This window comes from Ambystoma mexicanum, chromosome 6p, assembly GCF_040938575.1.
Source record: "Ambystoma mexicanum isolate Mex_15411 chromosome 6p, UKY_AmexF1_1, whole genome shotgun sequence".
Classification (NCBI taxonomy): Eukaryota; Metazoa; Chordata; class Amphibia; order Caudata; family Ambystomatidae; genus Ambystoma; species Ambystoma mexicanum.
The window spans coordinates 875020358-875043643 of NC_090935.1; the positions used below are offsets into that span (position 1 = coordinate 875020358).

A 23286-nucleotide genomic window follows, 5' to 3' on the forward strand; every position below is an offset into this window, starting at 1 on the left:
CATAGTGTTTGGTTGCAGGGTAGGGGTGATGGGGCATATTGTTTGCATGGGGTGAGGTCATGGGGCATAGTGTTTGCTTGGAGTGTGGGGGTCCTGGGGATGGCATTTGCATGAGGCGTTAAAGCACCTACTCAGTCCTCATACTCTAAGAGTGACCCCAATCCTAAAGCTAACCCAACAAAGGCCATACTCTCAAGAGTATGGCCAACCCAAATATCAAAGTATAGCAGTCCAAAACAACGGAATGTCCAATCAAGGTTCAATCAAATATATATACTTTAATTAAACAGACCATATGTAATAACTAAATAGAAAAAACTACAAAAACCCAACCCTGTAGAAAGAACATAGAATATGCAGAATAGCAAGATACAGCACTCTGGGTAATGAGGCAGGCGAAGAAAAGGCAATAAAACCCCCAATGTTAATGTGAAATACAAAGACTGGTACACCGCAAAAAGGTATTCTTTTCCATGTGTTTAATAAAAATTGGGGGTTGAAAAAGCCTCCTGCCACACCCCGCCTACCGCCCCTCCCACATTTACGTTTAGGCCCACTATAGGCAGCATGTAAGGCAGGGGAGTTGCTAGGTCAGGAAAAGACGCGGGGCTAAGCTGATGTCGGAACTGTTGGGACTGGGGGCTAGCTAATCTTTTGGCTGTAGCTCCTGAGATTCTATCCGGGGCTACAGCCAAAAGATCAGGGGCTATAGCCCCCTTAGCCCCCCCTAGCAACGCCCCTGATGTAAGGTGCATTCAGCTCTCTGGCAAAATCAGTTGTGCACCCCTGGATTAGACCATTGTCTGGGGCCATACCTCACACGCGGACTTTGACAGCTGCCCAACACAGGTGAGTGGCAGGAAAGCCAGAGGCAGGCCTTACGGCTTTGCAGAAGTGTACAGCAGGATCCCCTCTCTCCTTCACCTGCAGACCCTCCCCGGGCTGCTCCTCTACTCCCCGCCCGCCTACAGTGCTGAGGGGCTGGGAGGGGCCCTGTGCCCTAGCTCCCTCTCCCATGCAGCCAAAGCCAACCTGTTGGAAGGAGACCAGGTAACTGGTGTGGGTACTGGGGCATCTGAGGTCATACAGGTGGGCATTTGGCGGGAGAACATGGCAAATGGTGTGAGTACCTGGCTCTGTCTGGCAACACTTGACACCTGGCGGGGATGTTCAAGCACATTTTGGCAAAACCTGAAAAATAGTGAGTACCTGGGCATGTGATGGCAACGCCTTGCAAATGGCATTACTCCCTGGGGATTTGGTAGCAACGCCGTGTATATGGTGTGAGTTTCTGACCCCGGGCAAGGGGTCTGAGCACCTGGGCATTTTATATCAGCGTGTGAGACACTGTCCAAGGCTGTCAGTATAGGAGGGATGGTGAAAATACCGGACAATGCGGTTGGGGAAATCAGACATATGTGAGTAAAAGCGCATCGGTTGGCAATTCCTGGCAAACAGTGCTAGCATACGTGCGTGTAATGCTAACATTGGACACGTGGGGTATACATGGGCATGAGGTGCCCATATCTGGCAAATGGAGTGGGCATATGGCATATGATGAGCTTGCTGACGTGATATTGCAAGGCTTGCGTTTTCCCAGTAGCACAATCTGACATTACCCACCATGCCTAGAGAGTTCTCCTCCTTCTCCAAACTCTCCTTATGCGCCAAATCCTTGTTCCACGTCTCCCCAGCGCCGCAAATGATTTCTCCTGCCCGAAGCATCACGTGCAGAGCTGCGAGGACGTTGGGATACGGCTGGTAGGATTCTTCACAGGCAGGGATCGCTGCAATTCAAAAACAGGCATTTTTCACAGTGCACACGTCTTGCTTGCTTCCTAGAAATGAGCGTACACTTGTATTCAGAAAAACAAATAAGAAGGATTCAACTGCCCTCTAGTGGATTTACAGAATAATGGACTAAGGAATTAGAAAACAAGCTATTCAAAAAGATGGTTGATGTACCCACTTGATATATCAGCCAACACCCCCAAATCTGCGAATGGATAGACCTACATTCGGACCTAATATGCTCACTTATTATATATAGCACGGCATTCATATCCTAGAGAATATAGTACTACAGAATTCACATGTTTAGTTTGTTTAGTAGGTTTTAAATAAAATTGTGAAGTCATAATTACAACCGAGTGATGGGAAAAGGGAACTTAAAAGGTTTGGGCTAGTGACGGACAGTATTGGAAAAATTGGACGTATGTATCTCAAAGAGCTACATACATTTAGGAGGAGGGGGTTCCTGGGATGACCATTGTCTAGATCACCGCATTTTTAACTCGACAGAGTGCTTGCACTCCTAGTTTAGCTCATATCAAGTCATGAGTTCATATTTAGTTTTGGCGATTAGTTGGCAAGCAAAATCATTGCACTGGACTACAGCTATGACGAGATGGCATATGAGGAAAGACAAAATGCTTGTAGGGGTTGTTTAGTTATTTACCTACCTATTGGCTGTTTTATGCCATGCCATGTTTTATGCCATGCCATGTTTTATGCCATGCTAATCCCTATTGCCATTCCTACCTACTTCCTACACCTCCCCGCCCAAAACACATCCTCCAGGGATCTCTTTCTGCTCGCTTTAATCAAGCCTTAACATAAAACGTTAAACTCTAAGTGCCTGTCAGTGTTTTCTGAAGCAGTCTTCTGAGAGATTAGTTTATTTGACTTGTATGCGCTACAGGTGCAATAAAAATGTCACCAGGTCTGCCTTCAGCCACCCGATTTATAAGCATTATGCGGTCCCTCTCTGAAGTCAACAGTTTTGGCTTGTGTGTCAGTATTAAGCATTTGCCAGGCACTGCTATTATATGCCCGGCACTGCAGCAAAGCCCTGTTAAATTCAAGCATTGGCAAAGCCAACGGTTTTCACTTGTGTATAAGTATTAGGCATTTGCCAGGCATCAAAGTGCAAAACATTGATGCTAACCAGGCCACAGCCAGGTTAACAGGCTTTACTTGAACTTTGTGGTGCAAAACAAATGTAAATCATAATGAATTCGTATGGAATCCCCCAGCTTTCAGCAGGTTATACAAGATGGTGGATAACACGGGACTCGGACTGTTAAATGAACCGTTAAAGCATGCATACACCCTTTGCACATGGTTTAACACTCTGGGTGATGGGAAAATAGGCCCACAGCAGGCATCAGAGCAATGCCGCTGGGCTTGATCTGGATCTGTGGAGCCTGGCAGCAAGTTGCAGTTGCTAGCTACCGCTGAAGAAGCTATCTTTGGGTGTTCTTCTCAGTGTTATATGTGCTTCTCACATGGTGCCGGCATCAGGGCTGCACTGGCCTACAGGGAACTCTGGAGATTTCCCGCTAGGCCTCTGCACCCTGAGCCTCTTTTGTGTGTTATTTCCACATTTTCCCAGAGGCAAAGGGTTGAGCTTGCTGAAAATATGTAATATGGGGCCACTTTTGGAATTATTTCCAGGGCCTCTTTTGGTTCCAGTCCACCCCTGGCTGGCATCCCCTGTATCTAGTAACCCAAACTTTGCTGATACACGCGGCAAGATCAGAGCATTCTACCCAGTTCCGGGATCCCAAACATTGGTATCAGAACATTCTGAACCCCCCGGTGGCCTCGGTTTTGGAGCAGTTAAACCTGTTAAGGCTGCAGGGGGGTTGCAGGGTCCTCATGGAGTGGGTCATAAGTTGTGAATCAATGCTCCAAGGGGCAGACATATCTGTAGAAGAATTGGGCCTCACACCAAAAGTAGCTAAGCTAAGATGGTGCAGGTATGTTTGGACAAAATTGAGAGGAATGATTATGGATTATAAATGTTTTGGTGATCATTTTGTGTGGTCTTGTAAAAGCTTCAATGTACAAGCACCTTATTTGAAAAAACATCAGTCGAGAAGCTTTAGGTCTCAAGTATTAAGACTTAGGTTGAACTTGTTACCAACTAATGAAATATTGGGTCGGCGTCATAACATTCCACGAGACCAGAGGTTGTGTCGTCATTGTAAACTCCAGTCAGAGACCCTAAGGCATCTATGTGTTGGTGTCCAAATTTGGAAATCCTGCGACCCCAATGTTTACGTGGAATTGGGTATTTCTCCGAAGACGAGTTGTGGAGGAGGATCATGAATTGCAATGAACTAAGCCTGAGTATTCATGTTTTAGAGTTTTTAAAGAACGCTGCAGTATTTTCATAATAGGTTGGAATTTTTTTTTTTACCCAAACCATTGCAAATCCCACTACCAGAGCTGACCTCGGCCAAGGAAACAGTTAGCCTAGTGTCTGCTCCCAAATAATTGTACCCATGAGCTGGGGTGGCACCGGCTTTTCATCCTTACAATGCCCACACATCTACCTAAAGATTTGCCCACGGCAACAGATGGTTATACACAGGATGATGATATGTCAACCCAAGAACAATCGACGAATATGCTCTCTATGCCCTCAAGATTTCTTAGACACAAAAACAAAATAGACAGTTCCGGTGAATGGATTGCAACTTCCAGGAAATGTGGTTAATTGAGGCCCAATCTGGCACCTGTGTGGGAAATCTGACCTATGGATGCCTTCCAATCTGAAGCCCCAAAGGAGATCATTCAACGGGTCTTTCTGAAGTGGCAATAATTTGGTTCTATGTGAAAAGACCTCTTTTTAAAGGTCTCAAGAGAAAAAGATCGATTTACATTGACCGATTTTGTTTTGATCAGGAAACCGGCATTGTAAAGGTCTTTTTCTCTTCAGACCTTTACTTTAAAATGCGGTTTTCCTTTTTTTTTATATTCGGGGGGTGGGGAGGTTTCACCCCCCAACGGCCCATTGTTCCTCCACGCCCCCCAAACCAAAACACATATATACACACCCACACAGTTACCCGTTCTGCTGGTCCTGCGCTTCTGGGCCCCGACCTGCCTGTCAGCCCCTGCGCGCACTCGTGTGCGGCAGGTGCGTGACAGTTCGATTTAGAACGACTGCTACGTGCGGTCACAGAGCGGGCTTTCTAAATCAGTCTTTTAATGAAAATATCTTTTTTTAAAAGATCTTTTGACTTAGGACCAACAATTCGAATAAGTGCACATTGTCCATTCTGAATCTATGAGACATATCACTTGCATTGAATAGTGGGGATCATAAGGTATTTATTCATTGATTAAAATAACGTTAATTTATAAGGCACTAGAGGTGAAATGCAGTCACTTTATAGTCCCACAAATAGGGCAGGGCCAGGGGTTGGCTAACCTTCACAGCCTTGTAACATTCCAGACAGATAATTGCTAAGGGGAGGTTAACAGGGTAAGTACAAGGGGGAGCACAAGCATGAACCCACAAAACATAACAATAACAAAGACAGCACAGCACTAAGGATCACAGGAACCAAATGCAAGATACACCACCCAGGAAACAGGTAATCTTGCAGCCAATACAAGTCCACAACACCGAAGGCAGCCGGGTGCAACATTCACACCAGGGGGAATGGGGGCTCGGCCGGACCCCTAAGAGGACTCAAGGCTAAGTGCCATGGGCGGCTGACTGCCCCTTCTTTTTAAATCAGCTGATCGCTTGGGTGTGACTAGGCCTGCCCCGCGCTGGTTACAATCTTTCATTTCTGAGTGAGGATAACAGATGCAGCTATTTAGCATATCACCCGTCATGCCCAGCAGATACGAGTCTTATCTGAACTGACAGCACAGGCTGATTGTGCACACTGCAAGTGAAGGCAGTACCGTGTGCATCCGTGTAAACATAGATCAGGGCCATTCACATTAGCCTTCTACATTTCCCTCTGCAGTTTTGTGGCATTACAGCTTATTCTTCTTCCACTTGGCCAGGCATACATTTGTCATGCCTGCATTCTCTACTTTCCATCGAATCTCTGTGCATCAGTCAGCGTGTGTGGTCGTGGGGAACGAAGTAAATATATTTAGGCATAGATCCATTTACATATATTTTTTTGAGAGTATCAAATGGATGTCCTTCGTAGCTTATATGGAAGTGAATCTTGAATCCGAAAACACTGGCAAAGAAACAGTTACTATTTTACTCTTGCCCTCCCAGTCTGAATCTTGACTCGTGCGGTGCTCTTCCCAGTAAGGGAGGAGACCGCAGTTGCTGAGTGCATCAACAGCGGGCATATCCTGCGTCTGCACCATGTGCCCGGGTATGCTCACCTTCTTAGCACGGGTGTTGCTAGGTCTAGAAAAGATCCGGGGCTGTCGGGACTCGGGGCTAGCTAGCCTTTTGGTCATAACTCCTGAGCTTCTATCTGGGGCTACAACCAGAAGACCCGGGGCTGTAGCCCCCGCAACCCCTGCTACCCCTAGCAACGCCTCTGCTTCTTAGCCTACTGCACTGAGTCTTCCCTTTATGTGCACCACCTTGCACAGGCATAGACAGAGAGTGCAGTTAATGAGTTAATGAGAGGCAGGGGTGTTGCTAGGTCTGGAAAAGAGCTGGGGCTATGTTAATGTCGGAATTTGGGGCTAGCTAGCCTTTTGGTTATAGCCCCCTGGGGCTAGAAAAAGAGAAGCAGGGCTATAGCCCCCTCAGTTCCTGCCTAGCAACACCTCTGATGGGAGGGCCATGTGAGGGTATGGGGATACAAGGCACTAAGATAAGAGTACAGGAGTAAACCAGTGATTTTCTTGTACTTATTGTCTATGTAGCAGCTTCCTTTCCTTCAGACCTGTTTTGGGAACATTATAAATCACTGTTAGCCAGAAATTGAGGGAGGCAGCTCGGTAGCTATCAGATGCCACAGGGGTCTAGAGACTTTGGCTCCCAAGCTGTTTTGGAATACAACTGTCTCCAGCACTAGCCAGCACCGTCAATGGTGAGGCGTTATGGGAGCCGCAGATGAAATCATCTGTAGAGCGGCAGGTTGCAGGTCCCTGCTCCAGAGGCTTAGCAAGAACGTTCACGGTGGCTTAGTCAGCGTTGCCCCCTGCTCTGCAGAACACTTGCAGTGCCTATAGAAAGCATGTGCAGATGCCCAAGTTGGTACTATAACAATTGCTGTACATGAAATGGAATATGGCACCACAAAATCACTGATGTCACCCTTGGGATCTGCCTAAATAGGACAAGAGAGCCCGCTGACCACACATCATTCTAGGATGCAACCAGCTACACAAAAGAGGCACTAGAAGCCTGTTGTAGGGGATATGGTCATCAACAGTGACCAAATGAGTATTATGAGGGATATCAAGGTCTTTGTCTGATTCACGTAAAACCTAACGCCCCTCCTAATGTCGAATACATGAAAGGTGCAGTCAACATTCGATAAAGGGTTTGGCAGATATACCATACTCCATCATCTAATAAGGCACAGACCATATGCTCCTGTTTTCAGCCAAACATGGATACACGAGTGCTGTTCAGGTAGGATGCATCATACCATACGTCAAGTTGGTAACTGACACTTTCCTTTTGGAGCCTTATTTTTGGCCCAGTAGGCGGAGTGAGGAAGTCGTCTAAGAGCCCCAGGTAGCGTGGAGCGCTGAGGGGAGCCAAGTGCGTCTGTGAGTGCAGTTGTGGAACTTAAGGGGCAGTCTTTCTGAGCCCATGTTTGATCAGCAGGGTTCATGGGCTTTGCTGACATTCCAGGTAGTGTTTCTCATCCTCTTTTCCAGGCGTGTGAGCCAGTGCGGACAAGTGCAGTCTGCTGCCTGTGGTGACACTTCGGAGAAAGCGAGACCCTGACAAAGCAGATAGGGAGCCTTGGAAACTGCAAACCCCGTACCCTGCTGGGATTTAAAAATCGGCTTGGTGCGCGCAGCACCACACGTGAGAAAGTGCAGACAAGTGCAGTCTGCTGCTTGCGGTGACACTTTGAAGAAAGTGAGATGCTGACAAAGGTGAAAGGCAAAGTAGAAAGGGAGCCTGGGAAGCTGCAAATCTCAGCCCCTTATGGGATTTAAAAATTGACTTGCGCACGTAGAATGCATGCATGAGCAAGTGCAAACAAGTGCAATCTGCAGTCCCCAGACCTCAAACACTGACAGGAGAAGAACGTTGGACAAACAGTTAACATTCGGTTTAACTTTGTGCTTAATATCCTTTTTGTACTAGCAGTTGAGTGGCTCGGTAGAATCCTCACAAAATGTGCTATAATTTACAAAGCTTTCTGAGGTCCCTGTCAGCACGTCCACGTGGTTATGTGGGCGGGCCGCCGTCGCGGCCTCAGGGACGAGAGACACAGGATGTTACGCAGGGGTTGGGAATGGTCGGGACCAGGGTTGCGGCAGTTGCTGCTTTGTTAAGAATAAAGACGGTTGTATGTGAGATGGGCTCTGCGTCTTTTGTGGCAGCGCACACCGCGAAGGCCAAGGGAGAACCGGACAATGGCGATGAAGGGTACACGACCCACCCGTGCCAGTATGAGGCCTGCCGTCGGGCAGTAAAGCGCATCGGCGCACCTCCAACGGTGACGAGCACCGACCCGAGCAGCGCCCATTAGCCCCGCCGCCGGCCTCCGACACAGCGCACAATAAGCACAACGCCTGGAGCGGCTCAATACCGCCCACGAGTGCATCAGCTGTGAAGTGGAAGCGCACCCAGGCAGAGAGGAGGACACACGCCAGAACCCCTGAACGCGCCCAGCCACGGCCCCACGTGCTAGTGCTCTAGTGCTCGGCGGGGGAGGGGCAAAGAAGCCTTCCTCATATGCGCTAGTTGGGAACAGCACCACGTAAAGTGGATCAAGACAAATAATAAATAGGAGCAAGCTGACAAGCTTAAAAAAAGCTCAGCCACAGGCCCTAAGCGGATCACGAAGTCACGGTAGACACGTGGTAAGAAACCCAAGAAAAGGAAGCAAATTGACCACGTCAGCACAACGACGAGGGAAGGCACAAACAAAACAGATTCATAACCAGGAATTAATCACACATTTGCAGACACTACCCTCACGCAAGCATGTCTGACCCTGTGCTAGCAACAGCGTCATCCTCAGGAGGGGCAGACAACACACAAGGAAGCGACCAACAACTACAGACAACGGGTGGAGCATCGCAAGTCATGCACATGCCAAGCCCTTTTTAAGTACGGGACACCTCAAACCTAGGGCCCCGCTGGGTCACGTGGCTGTGAGAGTTCAAATTTTATGCGGGAGCTATAGGCCTAACGGATGATGAGAGGCTCAAGAACACACTCTTCATGGCAGTAGGATCGGCGGTAAGAGACATTGCTGGCGAACTATTGAATGTTGAAACCGTAACATATGGAGAACTCCACACCAAACTCTCAGAATACTTCACACCTCATACAAATATTGACTACAAGCGCCACCTATTTCATACGACCAGACAAGAGAAGGGCGAATCCATAGACAACTTCGTCATGCGCTGTTATGCTTGAGCTAAAACATGGCGCTGGTGCGCAGTGTATTCTGGGAGCACTCAGAGCCATGATGGATATTTACTTCATGCCGCAGTGAAAAGCTGTACTCATTTTGCTGAGAGCTAGATTCACGATGCTGAAGAAAACATGCTTTCCAAACCTGGTATGCAGTCAAGGACATTTCTGCTGGGAAAGCTAGCTTTGTTATGAGTTACGGGACTGTTTTCCGTGGTGCTTGTTTTTAGAGGAGGGAAGCACTTTGCTCCTTGAGGTTACTGTCGGTTGACCCAGCTGGCAACCAATGGCTGCTCATCAATGCGCAAGTGCGTTGCCAGAAGGTTCGAGAAATTGCCACCCCTTTTTGAGGAGTGCATATATGCGGAACCCCTTAACGGTCAGGCGAGACCTCAGCCGGAGGGAGGACCCTTTCGTCCGGCATACCTGTGGGCTGTTTTGCTCTCAGCCTGGCTGTCATTGGGGTCTTCCAGCCGCTTCTGGCGAGATGCGGGATCCAGTTACGCCCACGGGGATGTATTTTCTTTTGAACTCTCTGTTTCTTCTGTGATTTATTTCTATGTTATCACTTGTTGCTTCCAAGCTTTGAATAAATAGCTGTATAAGTGCTCATTATTTTCTAAGAGTGTGTGTGGTTGCAAATTATTGCGTCTACCTGCATTTAAAGTAGTGGCTCCGTAATTGCACTGGTGATTAATGACTGTCCGTGCACTCTGGGAGAGCAAAACATATGCCTCTGCATCAAGCTGAAGCACTGTGAGTTTCACAAATATTCCAATGAAGAAGCACTCAGGTCACAAGTCATTGCGGGATGCCTCTCTCAACCATTTAGAAAACAACTGCTACAGAACAGGGGTCACTGGAAGAGATTTTAGCGTTGGCCCGCATGGAAGCAGCGGTGGATTCGCAACTTGACAACCTGGGCAAAATCGCAATACAACAGCCCACAGACACCCCTGACTCCGTCAACAAACTCTATGCAACCCCCAATCAAAGCGGCAAATGCCCTGACATCACATGCTAGAAATGCAGTTACGAATACCCACATGTGGGGCAACGCCAAGCGATAGGAAAACAATGCGCCGCATGCGAGGGTATGGACCACTACAGGGCTATGTGCAAAAACGCACCGGGACCCTCTCCAGGCAAAGAGCGGACCCAGGAAAGGCGCAGAAACCCCCACCAAAGTCCACCCAGCTACAGAGGCAGCCGCCAGAAGGAGGCGTTTCGTCAGGTACATTGAAATGCGATCCCCCACCAGCAGCAACACCCCTTCCTCAGAAGAAGATCAGAGGAAAAAGGGATACGTGTGGGCCCTCAACAACACCACTGCCACACAACACAGCCTGATCCTCACATTGCACGTCAACAACACACCCTTAAAATTCCTGATTGACACCGGGGCCACAGTCAATATCATCAGTGAACAAGCATACGCGTCGATGACACTGCCATCAAAAATCAAGAAAGCGTCTGTGGACATCTACCCATATGGCACCACAACTCCACTACCATGCAAAGGCATGATCACAGCATGGTGCACCCACAAAGAACACACGGCATAGATTCCCCTACACATCCTAAAAACGGAAGCCAACAGCGGGTGCTTTCTAAGTTTTCGGACGGCAGTGGACATGGGCCTAATGCACGTATTATATCAACTGATGACGCACAAATACTTTGCGAAACCAGAAGCGATCGAACAAACTTTCCCCAAACTATTCACCGGTCTTGGCAAACTCAAAAACAGGAAAGTACACCTTCACATTAACCCAGCAGTCAAACACGTAGCCCAACATTATCGGGGCATTCCGATCAACATTCAACGGCAGGTGGAAGACGAACTGGACAAACTCATCAGAATGAATGTAATTGAACCCGTCTCAGGCCCCACGCCGTGGGTGTCACCCATCGTCCCTGTCCCCAAGAAGTCCCTGGATGGGTCCATACGACTGTGCGTCGACATGCGCAGAGCTAATGTCGCCATAGAGAGGGAGAGAGACACCAAGCACCCAGAATAACGGACATGATCCACCTCCTAGACGGGGCAAAGATCTTCTCAAAATTGGATTTAACGAAAGGATACCACCAGATCGAAATTTCCCCAGAGTCCAGGTACATCACCACATTTGTAACCCACCTTGGCTTTGTCCAGTACAAAAGACTCCGTTTTGGCATTTCGTCAGCTGCTGAAATTTGTCAAGAAGAAATACATTGGGTAATTAGACACATCCCAAATTGCCTGAACTACTCTGATGATGTGCTGGTGTATGGCAAAACACAGGAGGAGCATGACAAGGCACTTCACAGGGTATGCCAGGCCCTGGAAGAAGCTGGACTCACATTGAACAAAGCAAAATGTGAATTCTCCAAAGGATCCCTAAGGTTCTTCGGCCACGTCTTTTCAGAAAAGGGGATAAGGCCAGACCCCGACAAAGTCAAAGCCCTCAACTCAGGTACACCTCCCAAGACCACGAATGATTTGCGCTCCTTCTTAGGGCTGGCCAGTTACTGTTCAAGATATTTAAAGGACCACGCCACCATAAGTAACCCCCTGCGCCTACTCACACGCAAGGACGCACCGTTCGTCTGGTCCACAGAGTGCCAAAAAGCATTCGAGGCGATCCGGAACGCCATATCACAGGCGGACGACATGGCCTACTTCAACGCCTGCCGGGACACAGAAATCATTTTCGACGCCAGCCCAGTGGGATTCGGTGCCATCCTCACCCAGAAAGACCCAACAGACCCATCCAGCATCCATATAGTAGCCTATGCCAGCAGGAGCCTGACCGCCACCGAACAGGCATACTCTCAGGCAGAGAAAGAGAGCCTGGCAGTGGTATGGGCGTGCGAGTATTTTCATCTTTTCTTATTCGGAAATGAATTCATGATAATTATGGACCACCAGGCACTGCTCACCATCTACGGCGACCCCAAAGCAAGAATGCCCTCGAGGATAGCCAGATGGTGTCTGCGTCTACAGGATTACAAATTCACAATAAAATACAGGCCTGGGAAGGTAGAAAATCCAGCGGACTACCTGTCCCTTCATCCGACAGCATCAACCGAGTTGCAACCCTCCATCGCGGATGCATACATAAACTATGTGGTACACCATCTCCAACCATTGCCAGTAGGCTGGGCAGAATTCGCCACACAATCTGAGCTAGACCCAGCTTTTCGAATTGTGAGACATTGCCTGCAGATGAACAAGAAAATGCTCATGAGACAGCAATCAAGAGCAGAAACGGAAACAACCCGAGAAGATGTCAAGTGGCTCGATCAGGTCAGCGATGAACTAACCATAGTGGAAGACCACATATTACTAAAAAGCTGCAAAGCGGTCATTCCAAGAACACTTCGAGAGAAGACAGTGCACCTAGCTCATGTAGGGCACCGAGGAGTGGTAGCAACGAAGCGCTTCCTCAGGCAGAAGGTGTGGTTCCCACAGCTTGACAAACTGATAGAAGACATTGTGGGAGGGTGCCACATCTGTGCATAAGTGTCACCACCTCCACACCCAAGCCTGCTGCAGATGTCAACATTTCCGAAGCGGGTGTGGGAGGAACTCGCAGTGGACCTTTTTGGCCCGCTAAGTGATGGCACTCATGTAGTAGTACTCATGGACGAACAGTCAAGATTCCCGGATGCCCAGATAGTTGAAAGTAGCTCGACATCGAGTGTCATCCCGGCATTAGACCGAATGCTGTCGGCATACGGAATTCCCAAGATCATAAAGTCGGACAACAGCCCCACGTTCGCAAGCCATGATTTCCAGAACTTCGCCAAGTATATGGGTTTCCAACACCGCAAGATAACCCCCCGATAGCCACATGCGAACGGCATAGTCGAGAGGTTCATGGCCAGCATCAAGGACACTCCAATTTGCCCGCATCCAAGACAAACCTTTCGAACAAGCCCTTAACCAACTTCTAAGAGAATACAGACACACACCCCACAGTATGACGGGAATATGCCCTGCCTACTTGTTATTCAGGAGGCCAACTCAGACGAGGCTACCAGAAGATCCCAGACCCCAAGAGCCGACGGCTCTGGAGCAAGAGGCAAGAGCAAATGATGAAGCAGGAAAAGCTAAAATGAAGGAGATCACAGACCGGAAGAGACGAGCCCCTGAGAACCCGATGCAACTAGGAGACGAAGTCTGGCTTCGACAGCCAAAGACCAGAAAGAAGAAGCCACATTCGCACCCACCCCGCTCATTGTGACACACAAGAAAGGCACGATGGTCACGGCACAGAGAGATGACTGCTCGTCAGTGACACGAAACATATCGTATTTCAAGCGAGCGACGCCACTCCAGGGAGAGACCTGGGGAATGAACCGAGACAGCGAAGAAGGCAGGACACAAGATGAACCATACCAAGGAGACGGAGAGGATTCCGAAGGTGAGCAAAACGCTGCGCCGCGAACATGTGAGTGGTTGACCCCCCGCAGCTCAAGGCGACCTCAAAGAAGCCACATGAAGCCATTGCGCCTCATAGAGGAGATGGCGTAAAGCACTGGGCATGGACTAACTTGTTAAAAAGAGGGGAGATGTCAGCACGTCCACATCGTTATGTGGGCGGGCTGCTGTTGCGGCCTCAGGACCAGAGACACAGGATGTTACGCAGGGTTTGGGGAGGGACGGGACCAGGGTTGTGGCAGTTGCCGCGTTGTTAAGAATAAAGACGGTTGTATGTGAGATGGGCTTCGCGTCTTTTGTGGCAGCGCGCACCGTGTAGGCCAAGGGAGAATCAGACAGTCCCGATTCTCAACTGGTGTTAAGTACCGAAAAGGTCATTAAAAGCGTTATCATCCTTTTCGGTACTTAAGACCTATTCTGAAGGTGGCACATTCCTCCGAAGTCGGTAGGAATGCAGCACTTTCGGAATACATGTGGCGGCTGCTAGGATGGGTTGGAAACCAACCTAGCAACTGCCACATTCATTACCTGCCTCTTTAAACTGGTAGTCTTGTGGCACTCCTCCAGTTTAATATGTGCGCTAAAGTGGCACACATATACGATACCATTTTGGTGCTGTTATTCCGGAGGAGTGCCACAAGAAGCCTTGTTGCAGTGCAGGTAAGCAGCTTCAACATTGCAGGATACAACGTTGAAGCTGCTTACTTTGGTGTATATGAAAGCGTTCAAATACACCACAGTTCATATACACCACACAGGTGTATATGAACACTTTCATATAAACCAAAGTAAGCAGCTTCAAAGTTGTATCCTGCAACTTTGGTGCATATGAAAGTGTTCATATACATCTGTGTTCTCTGCAACATTTTTGTAAAATAACGAATATGTCGTTATTTTACAAAAATGCTGCCGAGATTTCAGGATTGCGCCTGTTAAGCCAAAAACAGGCGCAATGCTGAAGGTGCATTGTCGTACACTACGAGGACGCCCAGGCCCACTTGAGAATAGTGGTGGAGCCTGGGCGGCCTGATTTGGCACAGTGAATCGTGCTCTTTAGCACGTTCACTGCACCACGTTAAGGAAAGTCAACAAGCACACAGCGGGAGAGATGCCAGGCTCTAGCAAGCTTATCAAGGTCCTCCACTGAGGGCCCGATTCTTAACTTGCTAAAGAGCACAATTCACTGTGCCAAATCAGGACGCCCAGGCTGGGCGTGATAGTGTGTTTCAATGCTCTAGATGGGTACGTGTCTGTGTGGAGAACGCAGTGTGAGTGGACGTGAGAGAAGGTGTATGGGCCAGTGAGTGTGGATGAATGAGCAGGAATGTAATAGTGTGGATTTTAATGTTCTGGGTGGGGGTGTTTTCCTGTGTGGAGAATGCAGTGCAAGTGGACATGAGAGTTGTATGGGTGAGTGAATGGTGGGTGAGTGAGTAGGAATGTGTGTGTGTGTGTGTGTGTGTGTGTGTGTGTGTGTGTGTGTGTGTGTGTGTGTGTGTGTGTGTGTGTGTGTGTGTGTGTGTGTGTGTGTGTGTGTGTGTGTGTGTGTGTGTGTGTGTGTGTGTGTGTGTGTGTGTGTGTGTGTGTGTGTGTGTGTGTGTGTGTGTGTGTGTGTGTGTGTGTGTGTGTGTGTGTGTGTGTGTGTGTGTGTGTGTGTGTGTGTGTGTGTGTGTGTGTGTGTGTGTGTGCGTACCTGAGATAAGGTACATGGGTGAGTGACTGAGTGCGTATGAATGTGATTGTGTGTGTGAATGTTCTCGATGGGTGGGTGCATGCCTGTATGGTGAATGCAGTGTGAAATAATGTGAGGGGAGATTTATGGGCGGGTGAAAGTGGATGCCTGCGTGTACATGTGTGTAAGGCCCTGGGAGACTGGTAATCACTAGAACATTTTTGGCACATCCTTTATTGACTTTGCATGCATTACTGATATTTTCACGCAAAGCCAAGTTCATGTGTGTCATTACTTGGCTAGTCTGGCATTTTGGTACAGCCAGTCTATCCATTGCTTACTGTGGCATGACATTTATTAGCCGGCATCTTTGATAAAGCAAGCATGATAAGTAGTATTAGCTTGCAAGACTGACGTTTTGGTGTAGCGGCCTGTATATTTATTACTGTAGCATGACCATTTATTAACTGAGCATCTATGATGAAACAAGGATGATGAGTGTTCTTATGGGTCTAGACGGGCTTACATTGGAATCCGTTTGGACATGTTTTCTTATTGTGACATGTCACTTTTAATGGCTAAACCAGCAGGAGTATTTTCTTAGATAGGAGTACTGGCATGTATTGGCAGAGCCAGCTTTGTGCCTAGTGCCAGTAATGATACTATAAAAAACATCTCAAAGCGAACATGAGTATGTTCTTATATGGGAATACTGATATTTGTTGGTGGAGCCAGCATGTAAATGTATGGGCACAGCCAGCATGAAACATTATTTATACTGGCATATATTGGGAAATGTACTTGTGCACTTTTGGTGACTTGCATCTATTGTACCTTTTATTTGAGTTACCTTACCCCACATCCTACAAAACCGATTCCAAACTGTCTGGCCTGTTAGAACTGAGAATGCAGTGACCAAACTAGATCTATCCATATCCATACCAAAAGATGTAGTCCAAACGATCAAGTCCCTTCAGAAGCCAAACAATCCTTTAAGGGTCGCAACCTAGCAAAATCGAAGAGCATGACTCCAACTTCTCAGTCACCAAACCCTAAAGAACCACAGAAGAAATCCACAATATTTAAATGGAAATCCAGAGGATCTCCCCTCCCCAATGCAGGAACAAACCAAATGAACGCTTCCTCTGGACCTGAAAGCTATGACCTCAATGTCCAATCTGAACCTTGACCAAAAAAGGGCAAACAGCCTGCGACAAGCACAACGGGGGAAGCAGTGCGAGAATTGACTGATGGTGAACTACTGGAAAGTACACTAGAGGTGGATGCATGACCCCTCAAATTAGCCTCAACAATAACACCTGCCCACCCCGAAACCTATCCTTTGGGGGGAGAACGTCTGCTCAAAAAAGACAAAGGGCCTCATTAAGAGTCTGGCGGTAACCTGCCGGTGTTTCCGGAACGGTTACCGCCGGACTCGTATTATCATTCCGCTTTCGTGATTCCCGGAATTACCGGGGCATTACAACCCCAGTGACCTGGGAATTCCAGAGGCGGAATTCGGTAAATCCCCATTCCCATTGAGACACCTCCGCCTTCAGGACTCGAGATCACCCAATATGGAAACAACGGTGGCGGCGGGTTTACCGCCACCGTTATTTCCATACCGGGTGACTCGTAATGAGGCCCAAAGACTCAATTCAAACCCCAGTGAACAAGAAATGTTATAACAGAAAATTGATCACAGAAGACCCCACAATTATGGATATGGACCCTAAGAAATATGCAGAGAAGAACCAACACTCGTCAGATGATGTAACCGCAAATCACTGAACGCTGATCCTACATATATGGCTATACCTCAGGATATGGTAGACTTGCAAATGAGAATCAAACGCCTGAAAGCAAGTACCACCAACATCAAGGTCACCACAACCGACCACAAGACAAACTGGTCATCTAACGACCCAGTGAATTGTATTAGTGATGGGTAAGCCAACAACAGCTTGGGTAAAGAGACTTCAAATTCGTACTCGTCGGAGGATGTCCAATCTTTACACTTGATACAATACCACCTCCGGTGACACTCACTGCTCCAAGTCCAGGGAATGGAATTGGGGCAAAGCAAACTTCAAGGAGACATAGTTTGGACTATCTGGCATTAGACAACAACAGGAGAGAGGCAACTAATACAGATGTGTCCTTTCCAGCTGGAAGAGCGGAGGATAAACAAGCCAGAACCATGCAACAAGATCCTTTCAGCCAAATGTCAGTAGTCACTATCGCTATGGCCCACTTTATGAAGTTATACAAATCTATTTATGACACACTAGCAAACCAAACCACCTTGCTGGCAATGGTACATACAAAATTGATCTTCACAGAGGGCTTTATTGCAGCGGGGAAACCAACAGGTGATGGAATTACTCAACATCATGTGCCACCTACGAGTGGCGAAGAAGACCTAGCAGCAAAAATCACGCCCTCTCGGAAACCATCTCGAGCCATGAACCATCTACACTAAATGACAACACAGAGGTACCTGTCCGTCGGAAGGAGCATGTCGCAGCACAAATGAACGACCTGGAAATTCCCAATCAAGAGGACGTTGATAAAGTGGGAGTTCTAACTAAAAACAGACCCGCTGCACCACAGCATATTCACTGTAAGATTGGAGAGTGTGCAAAAACCTGGAGGTAGCGAAGGAAACGACAACTGAAGAGGAATACGAAGGTGCCCCCGCAGCATATACAACAGAGACAAACACAGAAAAACAGAGGAAATGCAGCTAGGAGCTTTATTAAGAAACTGTTGCTCCCCACAAAGGAAAAGAATCTTGCTACAAAACCAACATTGAAAAAACAGAGCAAAGAACAGCCCTCGATCATGGATGACCACAATCAAAGCAACATAGAGGCTGTACTGCCCGAATCTCCTCCACATCCTCTTCTAGATCTATCCACCTATCTGATGAGTGATGAAATGGATGATTTTACAGAAGTGACCGTAGATCATCTGTACAACATGGCAAACCAAGCGGTCATCTTACCAACTAGCGACTATACTAATCTTGATTCGGACGTACCCTTTCTAACGCTAGCAGTAAAAAGAGAATTAACAAGGGCTAAGCTTATAGCCCAAGAGATGAAAACGAAGACCATAAGGAGCCGACCGGACAACAAACATTGGTCCTCCACAAGAGATGATTGTACACCTTCGTCCTCCTCAACTACACCGCCATAGTTCTGCAACAGCAGCTGAACAGACTGCAGGAATATGCCAAGGAAAACAACATGCAAATCAACTCAGAGAAAACTAAGATCCTTACCATAAAAAAGGTCCCACAATCCAGAAGATAAATGCATTCAAGTGGAGTCTGGGGAGCACGGAAATCACATCGGTTGACTCCTTCAAATATCTGGGATCCAGATTGCAAACAGCACAGTTTAGAAAAATACTGTGGACTCCCTAAGAGGGAAAGCTATGGCCCTGGCTAATCAAGTCCTGATTATAACACGCAAGTTTTGCCTATACTTAATCCTACCCATAATCGATTTCTACAAAGTCAGGGTAGTTCCAACCCTGACGTATGGAGATGATGCCTTCTTGGTGTTACCTCAAAAGAATTGGGCTAGGTTTGAAGCCCCAAAATCAGTTCCAATTTAGATTATAAGAAAAGAACTTGTCTTAACATCACTAAAAGCTTCAGCCGAGTGGAAATCGTTGAACCGATGGGGGAAATGCATGAGTGAAATTACAACCCCTATGCTGGACCTCATAAAAACAGAATTGGAAGGTGGGTCTAATAGCCTTCTGGAGAATTGGGCTGCTGGATGCACGTCTCTATTAAGGGAGATGGGCTCAGTGGCTGCTGAATCCAAACAAAGTCAAGAAAAAACTATGGACATATGACTGGATAGCTACCGCTCAGGAAGCAAGCAAATACAAGCTCTACTACTCCCTCTCACAGGAGATAAGAAGCCACAGAAAGCTTGCCAAATACCTGAAAAAATTCCCAGATTCTGGTATCAGATCACTATTTCTGAGGATAAGATTGAATCTGTATAAAACAAAAGAGGTGACATCCTTCAAAGCTGGACAGGGCTTAAAGAACAGTAAAATATTTTACGATATGCCCGAACCCTCGCCTAGGAGACTGATGTACTTAAACAATGCTGTCAGGATGGCTAATATGGAAATGTCCTCTTGATGATGCTGTGCTAAAAAGTTAACATGGTAAACTAAAAATGCATTTTAAATAAAAAAATTGATTTTTTTTTTTAAACTGTCTAGCCTTTTACCCATATATTCACATAAAGTGTGCTGTGTAATGCACCATTTTAACCCATTAATCAAAACATTTTCTCATGGGAGGGGTAAGAATCCCCCCAAACCTCCCAAACCCGTTTTTATTAGTTCTGGCCCCCTCACTATGCTCGATTGCAGTTGCATACTTGTGGCACATATTTACACCCAGTCAGTCACACTAGAAACTCACCGTTTTTATTCAAATGAATAGGGATGGATACATCTCTCTTGCTAAGCTCATAATTGCAAGTAGGTACTCTTCATCGTGTTTAAAAGACACAAAAAGCCGGCCCGACTCTATGTGTGTCTGTAGAGGTCTGGTCTCTACAGAGACAAAAGCAAGCAGGTCCCAGGTCGCCTCACCCACCCGTGTATAGAATCCATTTCCACGTGGACAGGGGAGAGGACCATGAATTATGCAGACCAAGCTGCCCATCATAATTAGGAGGAATCCAATTGAGCACCTCCACAAGCCCTGATGAATGTGGTGTAACTACTGATTTACCACAGACTCCGGTCGGCTATAGGGAGACCTGACCTAGTGCTTTAGTAATTAGTACAGGCGGGCTTCTCCCCTCCCTCGGATCCTCATAATTGTCAAGGAACCTATACATTTCTACACTGCTCAGATGCAGAAGAGCAACCTACTGGAGAATCTAATACAACTTCTCCAGCCTTTTAATATACAGTTCTGCACCTACCTAACGGAGAAAGCATATTAAAAATGTAAGATATTTCTACCAATAATGGCAGACACACAGAGTCGGGACCGGCTTTTTGTGTCTTTTAAACACGATGAAGAGTACCTACTTGCAATTATGAGCTTAGCAAGAGAGATGTATCCATTCCTATTCATTTGAATAAAAACTGAGTTTCGAGTGTGACTAGCGTTTGGGCAACCCACAGTTGGAATACCCAAATCAGTCCTTTGTGTTATACATATTTACACCCTCCAATAAAACAACTCACCAACCACCACAGATGGCTGGTATATTTGGGGACCAGGCACCGCCCATTCTTTATACACTAGGTTAAACATTTAAACTGATTAAAAAACATATTTACTTCTTTCACTTGGAGTAGTGCATGCCCCTACAGCGGCATAACCTTCATGGACATTGCAAAAACATGGTGGTCTGACCCGGTCTGGGGTGTGCGTGCCCTAGGCTTTATTATGGGTCTTGGGGTGTGGGGAGGGCCCACATTTTGTGCTACGCCACTGACTGGGCTCTGCTCACCATGAACACTTTCAAGTGTGATGCGAATGGTTGAGAGGGGCCGCAAACTCAACCAGGACCCTGCTCTGGTGCAACACTTTTTAAGAAGATTAGCGATGGACACAGAGTCTCAGAAGTGAGAGAGCCATGGAGTGACCCAACCCTGCCCAATCAAACTTCTTTTTGGAAAGGGCTTTGTGGAAGCTTCATTCAAAGGCCGGTCCTAGAGGGGGTCATTGAATAATGCACCTTGCACATAGAGCTCTGAAAATCAGAGATGCATTGAGCCCCACTCTTGAGGGAAGTGCAGCCCCACTCAAACCTCACCCCGTTAAAAAATATTAAAGAAGAGTACATGGACCTGATAAGGAAAAGACAGCTTGCTCGACACCAATGGGACCATTGCAATTCAAAGTCCTCTTTTTTGGACTGCATGGGGACGCAGCCACTTTCTGACGACTTATGTAAAGGATATTACAGCCTTACTCCGATTTCTGCGTGGGCCTATATTGACAACATAGTCATTCATAGTGAAACTTGGGAAGACAATCTTTTCATCTTTCGACTATTATGAGAACCCTCCGAGAGGGAAGCTTAATTGCCAATCCATCAAAATGCAAACTGGCTCCATCCGCTGTGAAATACCTAGGTTTTTTCGTAGGGAATGGCAGTGTCCAGCCCCTGCAAGAAAAAGTGAAAGCCATCCTAGATGCCCCCATACCCAAGACCAAGAGAGAGCTCAGGCCACTCCTATGATTGATTGGTTATTACCATAGGTTTATCCCTAAAATGTTCAGATATAACAGCTAGACTGACAGACAAAGTAAGAAATGCAGAGCCCCAGAACATTTTCTGGACTGATGAGGATGATGCGGGTTATAATGACCTGAATCAAACCTTATGTCAAAACCCAATGATAAATCTGGTGGACTTCTCAAATGAATTCATATTATAGACAGATGCCTCTCTCAGAGGGTTGGGAGCAGTATTGTCGCAAATATGCAATGGATTAGAACACCCCATCCTAGTCACTCGTTGTAAACTCTTCCCATGTGAGAAAAACTACTCTGTATTGGATTTAGAGGCCCTTGCCATCAAATGGGCAATTATTCATATGAGATACTACCTTCTGGGGAGAAAGTTCACACTTGTTACCGACCACTAACCTTTGGTATGAATAAGTCAATGAAAGGACTCTAACCCTCGAGTTCTTAGGCCTTCAACCTTACTGTTTCACTGTAGAACACCAAAAAAGGAAAGGAACAGGGGAACGTTGATTTCCTTTCCAGGTTTCCCTGTGAAACAAATGTGGCTACATTGCATAGGGGAAGGGTATATGAGAAACCAAAGGGTGTCTCACCTGCTAGTCCCCAGGGATCTATCTCTCAGGTGGCCAGGGCACGGCACGGCCATCGCCTTTGGATCCAGACCCTGGGGGTGGACCAGTGCGGGAGGATCACCTGGGTGAGGAGTCTTCAGGGAGTGGGGGTGAGGCAGCCAGTGGCGAGACACAGTATTCCTCCCTTTCCCATACCCATGATCCCTCCTATTTCATAGGATTCTCCGGTGTCCCAACTCCCCCCCCTTTCCACACAAACACTAGGCCAAGGAAGAAGACGACAGAGTAATAATGCTAACTCTTATACATCGCATTGGACATGTCCCGCAAATTGGGTCAGGCAAAGTCAGGCACTTGACTCTAAGTGCATACATCTGATACCATTTAGCGCTCCTCACATGGATAAAAGGCAGAACATAGAGACACACGCTGAGCAAGGTGGAAGACAAATAAGATCCGAACATCCGGGGTGAAGGTGAACCTACTAGAGCAGAGCAATGGACCGAGGGATTAGAGCCACAGGTGGAGAACCCCAGGAGTTCCCTGCAGGAGGTTGTTGCCTCCGAAAGGCAGTGAAAGACATGTGGAGATGGGCAAATCCCAATCTAGAAGGCTGCATTGTGTTTCAAGGACGCCAGAGACCCCCGCCGGGTGAACAGCAGAGGTGGGGAGGCAAGGCCAAGCCTGTGGTACTGACCTTTAATCGTGAACTAGAAGACAGTAAAGATAAGAAAGTAATGCACACAGCTGTTGAGTTGGCAGGTGATGTGAGAGACAGGTGTGTGCTAAAGAAAGATTGAAGTGGCAACATAATATTGCACAATTGATGACTGCACGCGTGTGGATGAGACGTGAAGAAAGACAGACCTGCAAATGAACCTGGAAGTAACGATAGCTGTAAAGTCAACAATACTGAGTAAGAGAGTGGTCCGGTGAAAGGAAGTAGCCCTCTCAAAAGTTTCTGTAAAATGTGAAAAGTTTGTAGCGGTAAAGTGAATGAACTGTAAAAGCCAGGTGATTGAAACTGACCCC

At 47.2% G+C, this 23286-nt stretch overlaps 1 protein-coding gene across 1 annotated transcript in view; it reads right to left on the bottom strand.

The window, feature by feature from the left end:
- The window catches only part of TMEM232 (transmembrane protein 232), a 1143478-nt gene that overhangs the window by 797317 nt on the left and 322875 nt on the right, over window positions 1–23286 (bottom strand). Inside the window, exon 7 of the mRNA XM_069625485.1 lies at window positions 1624–1787. Within this exon, the coding sequence (XP_069481586.1) occupies window positions 1624–1787 (164 nt within the window). The remainder of the gene's footprint in view (window positions 1–1623; window positions 1788–23286) is intronic.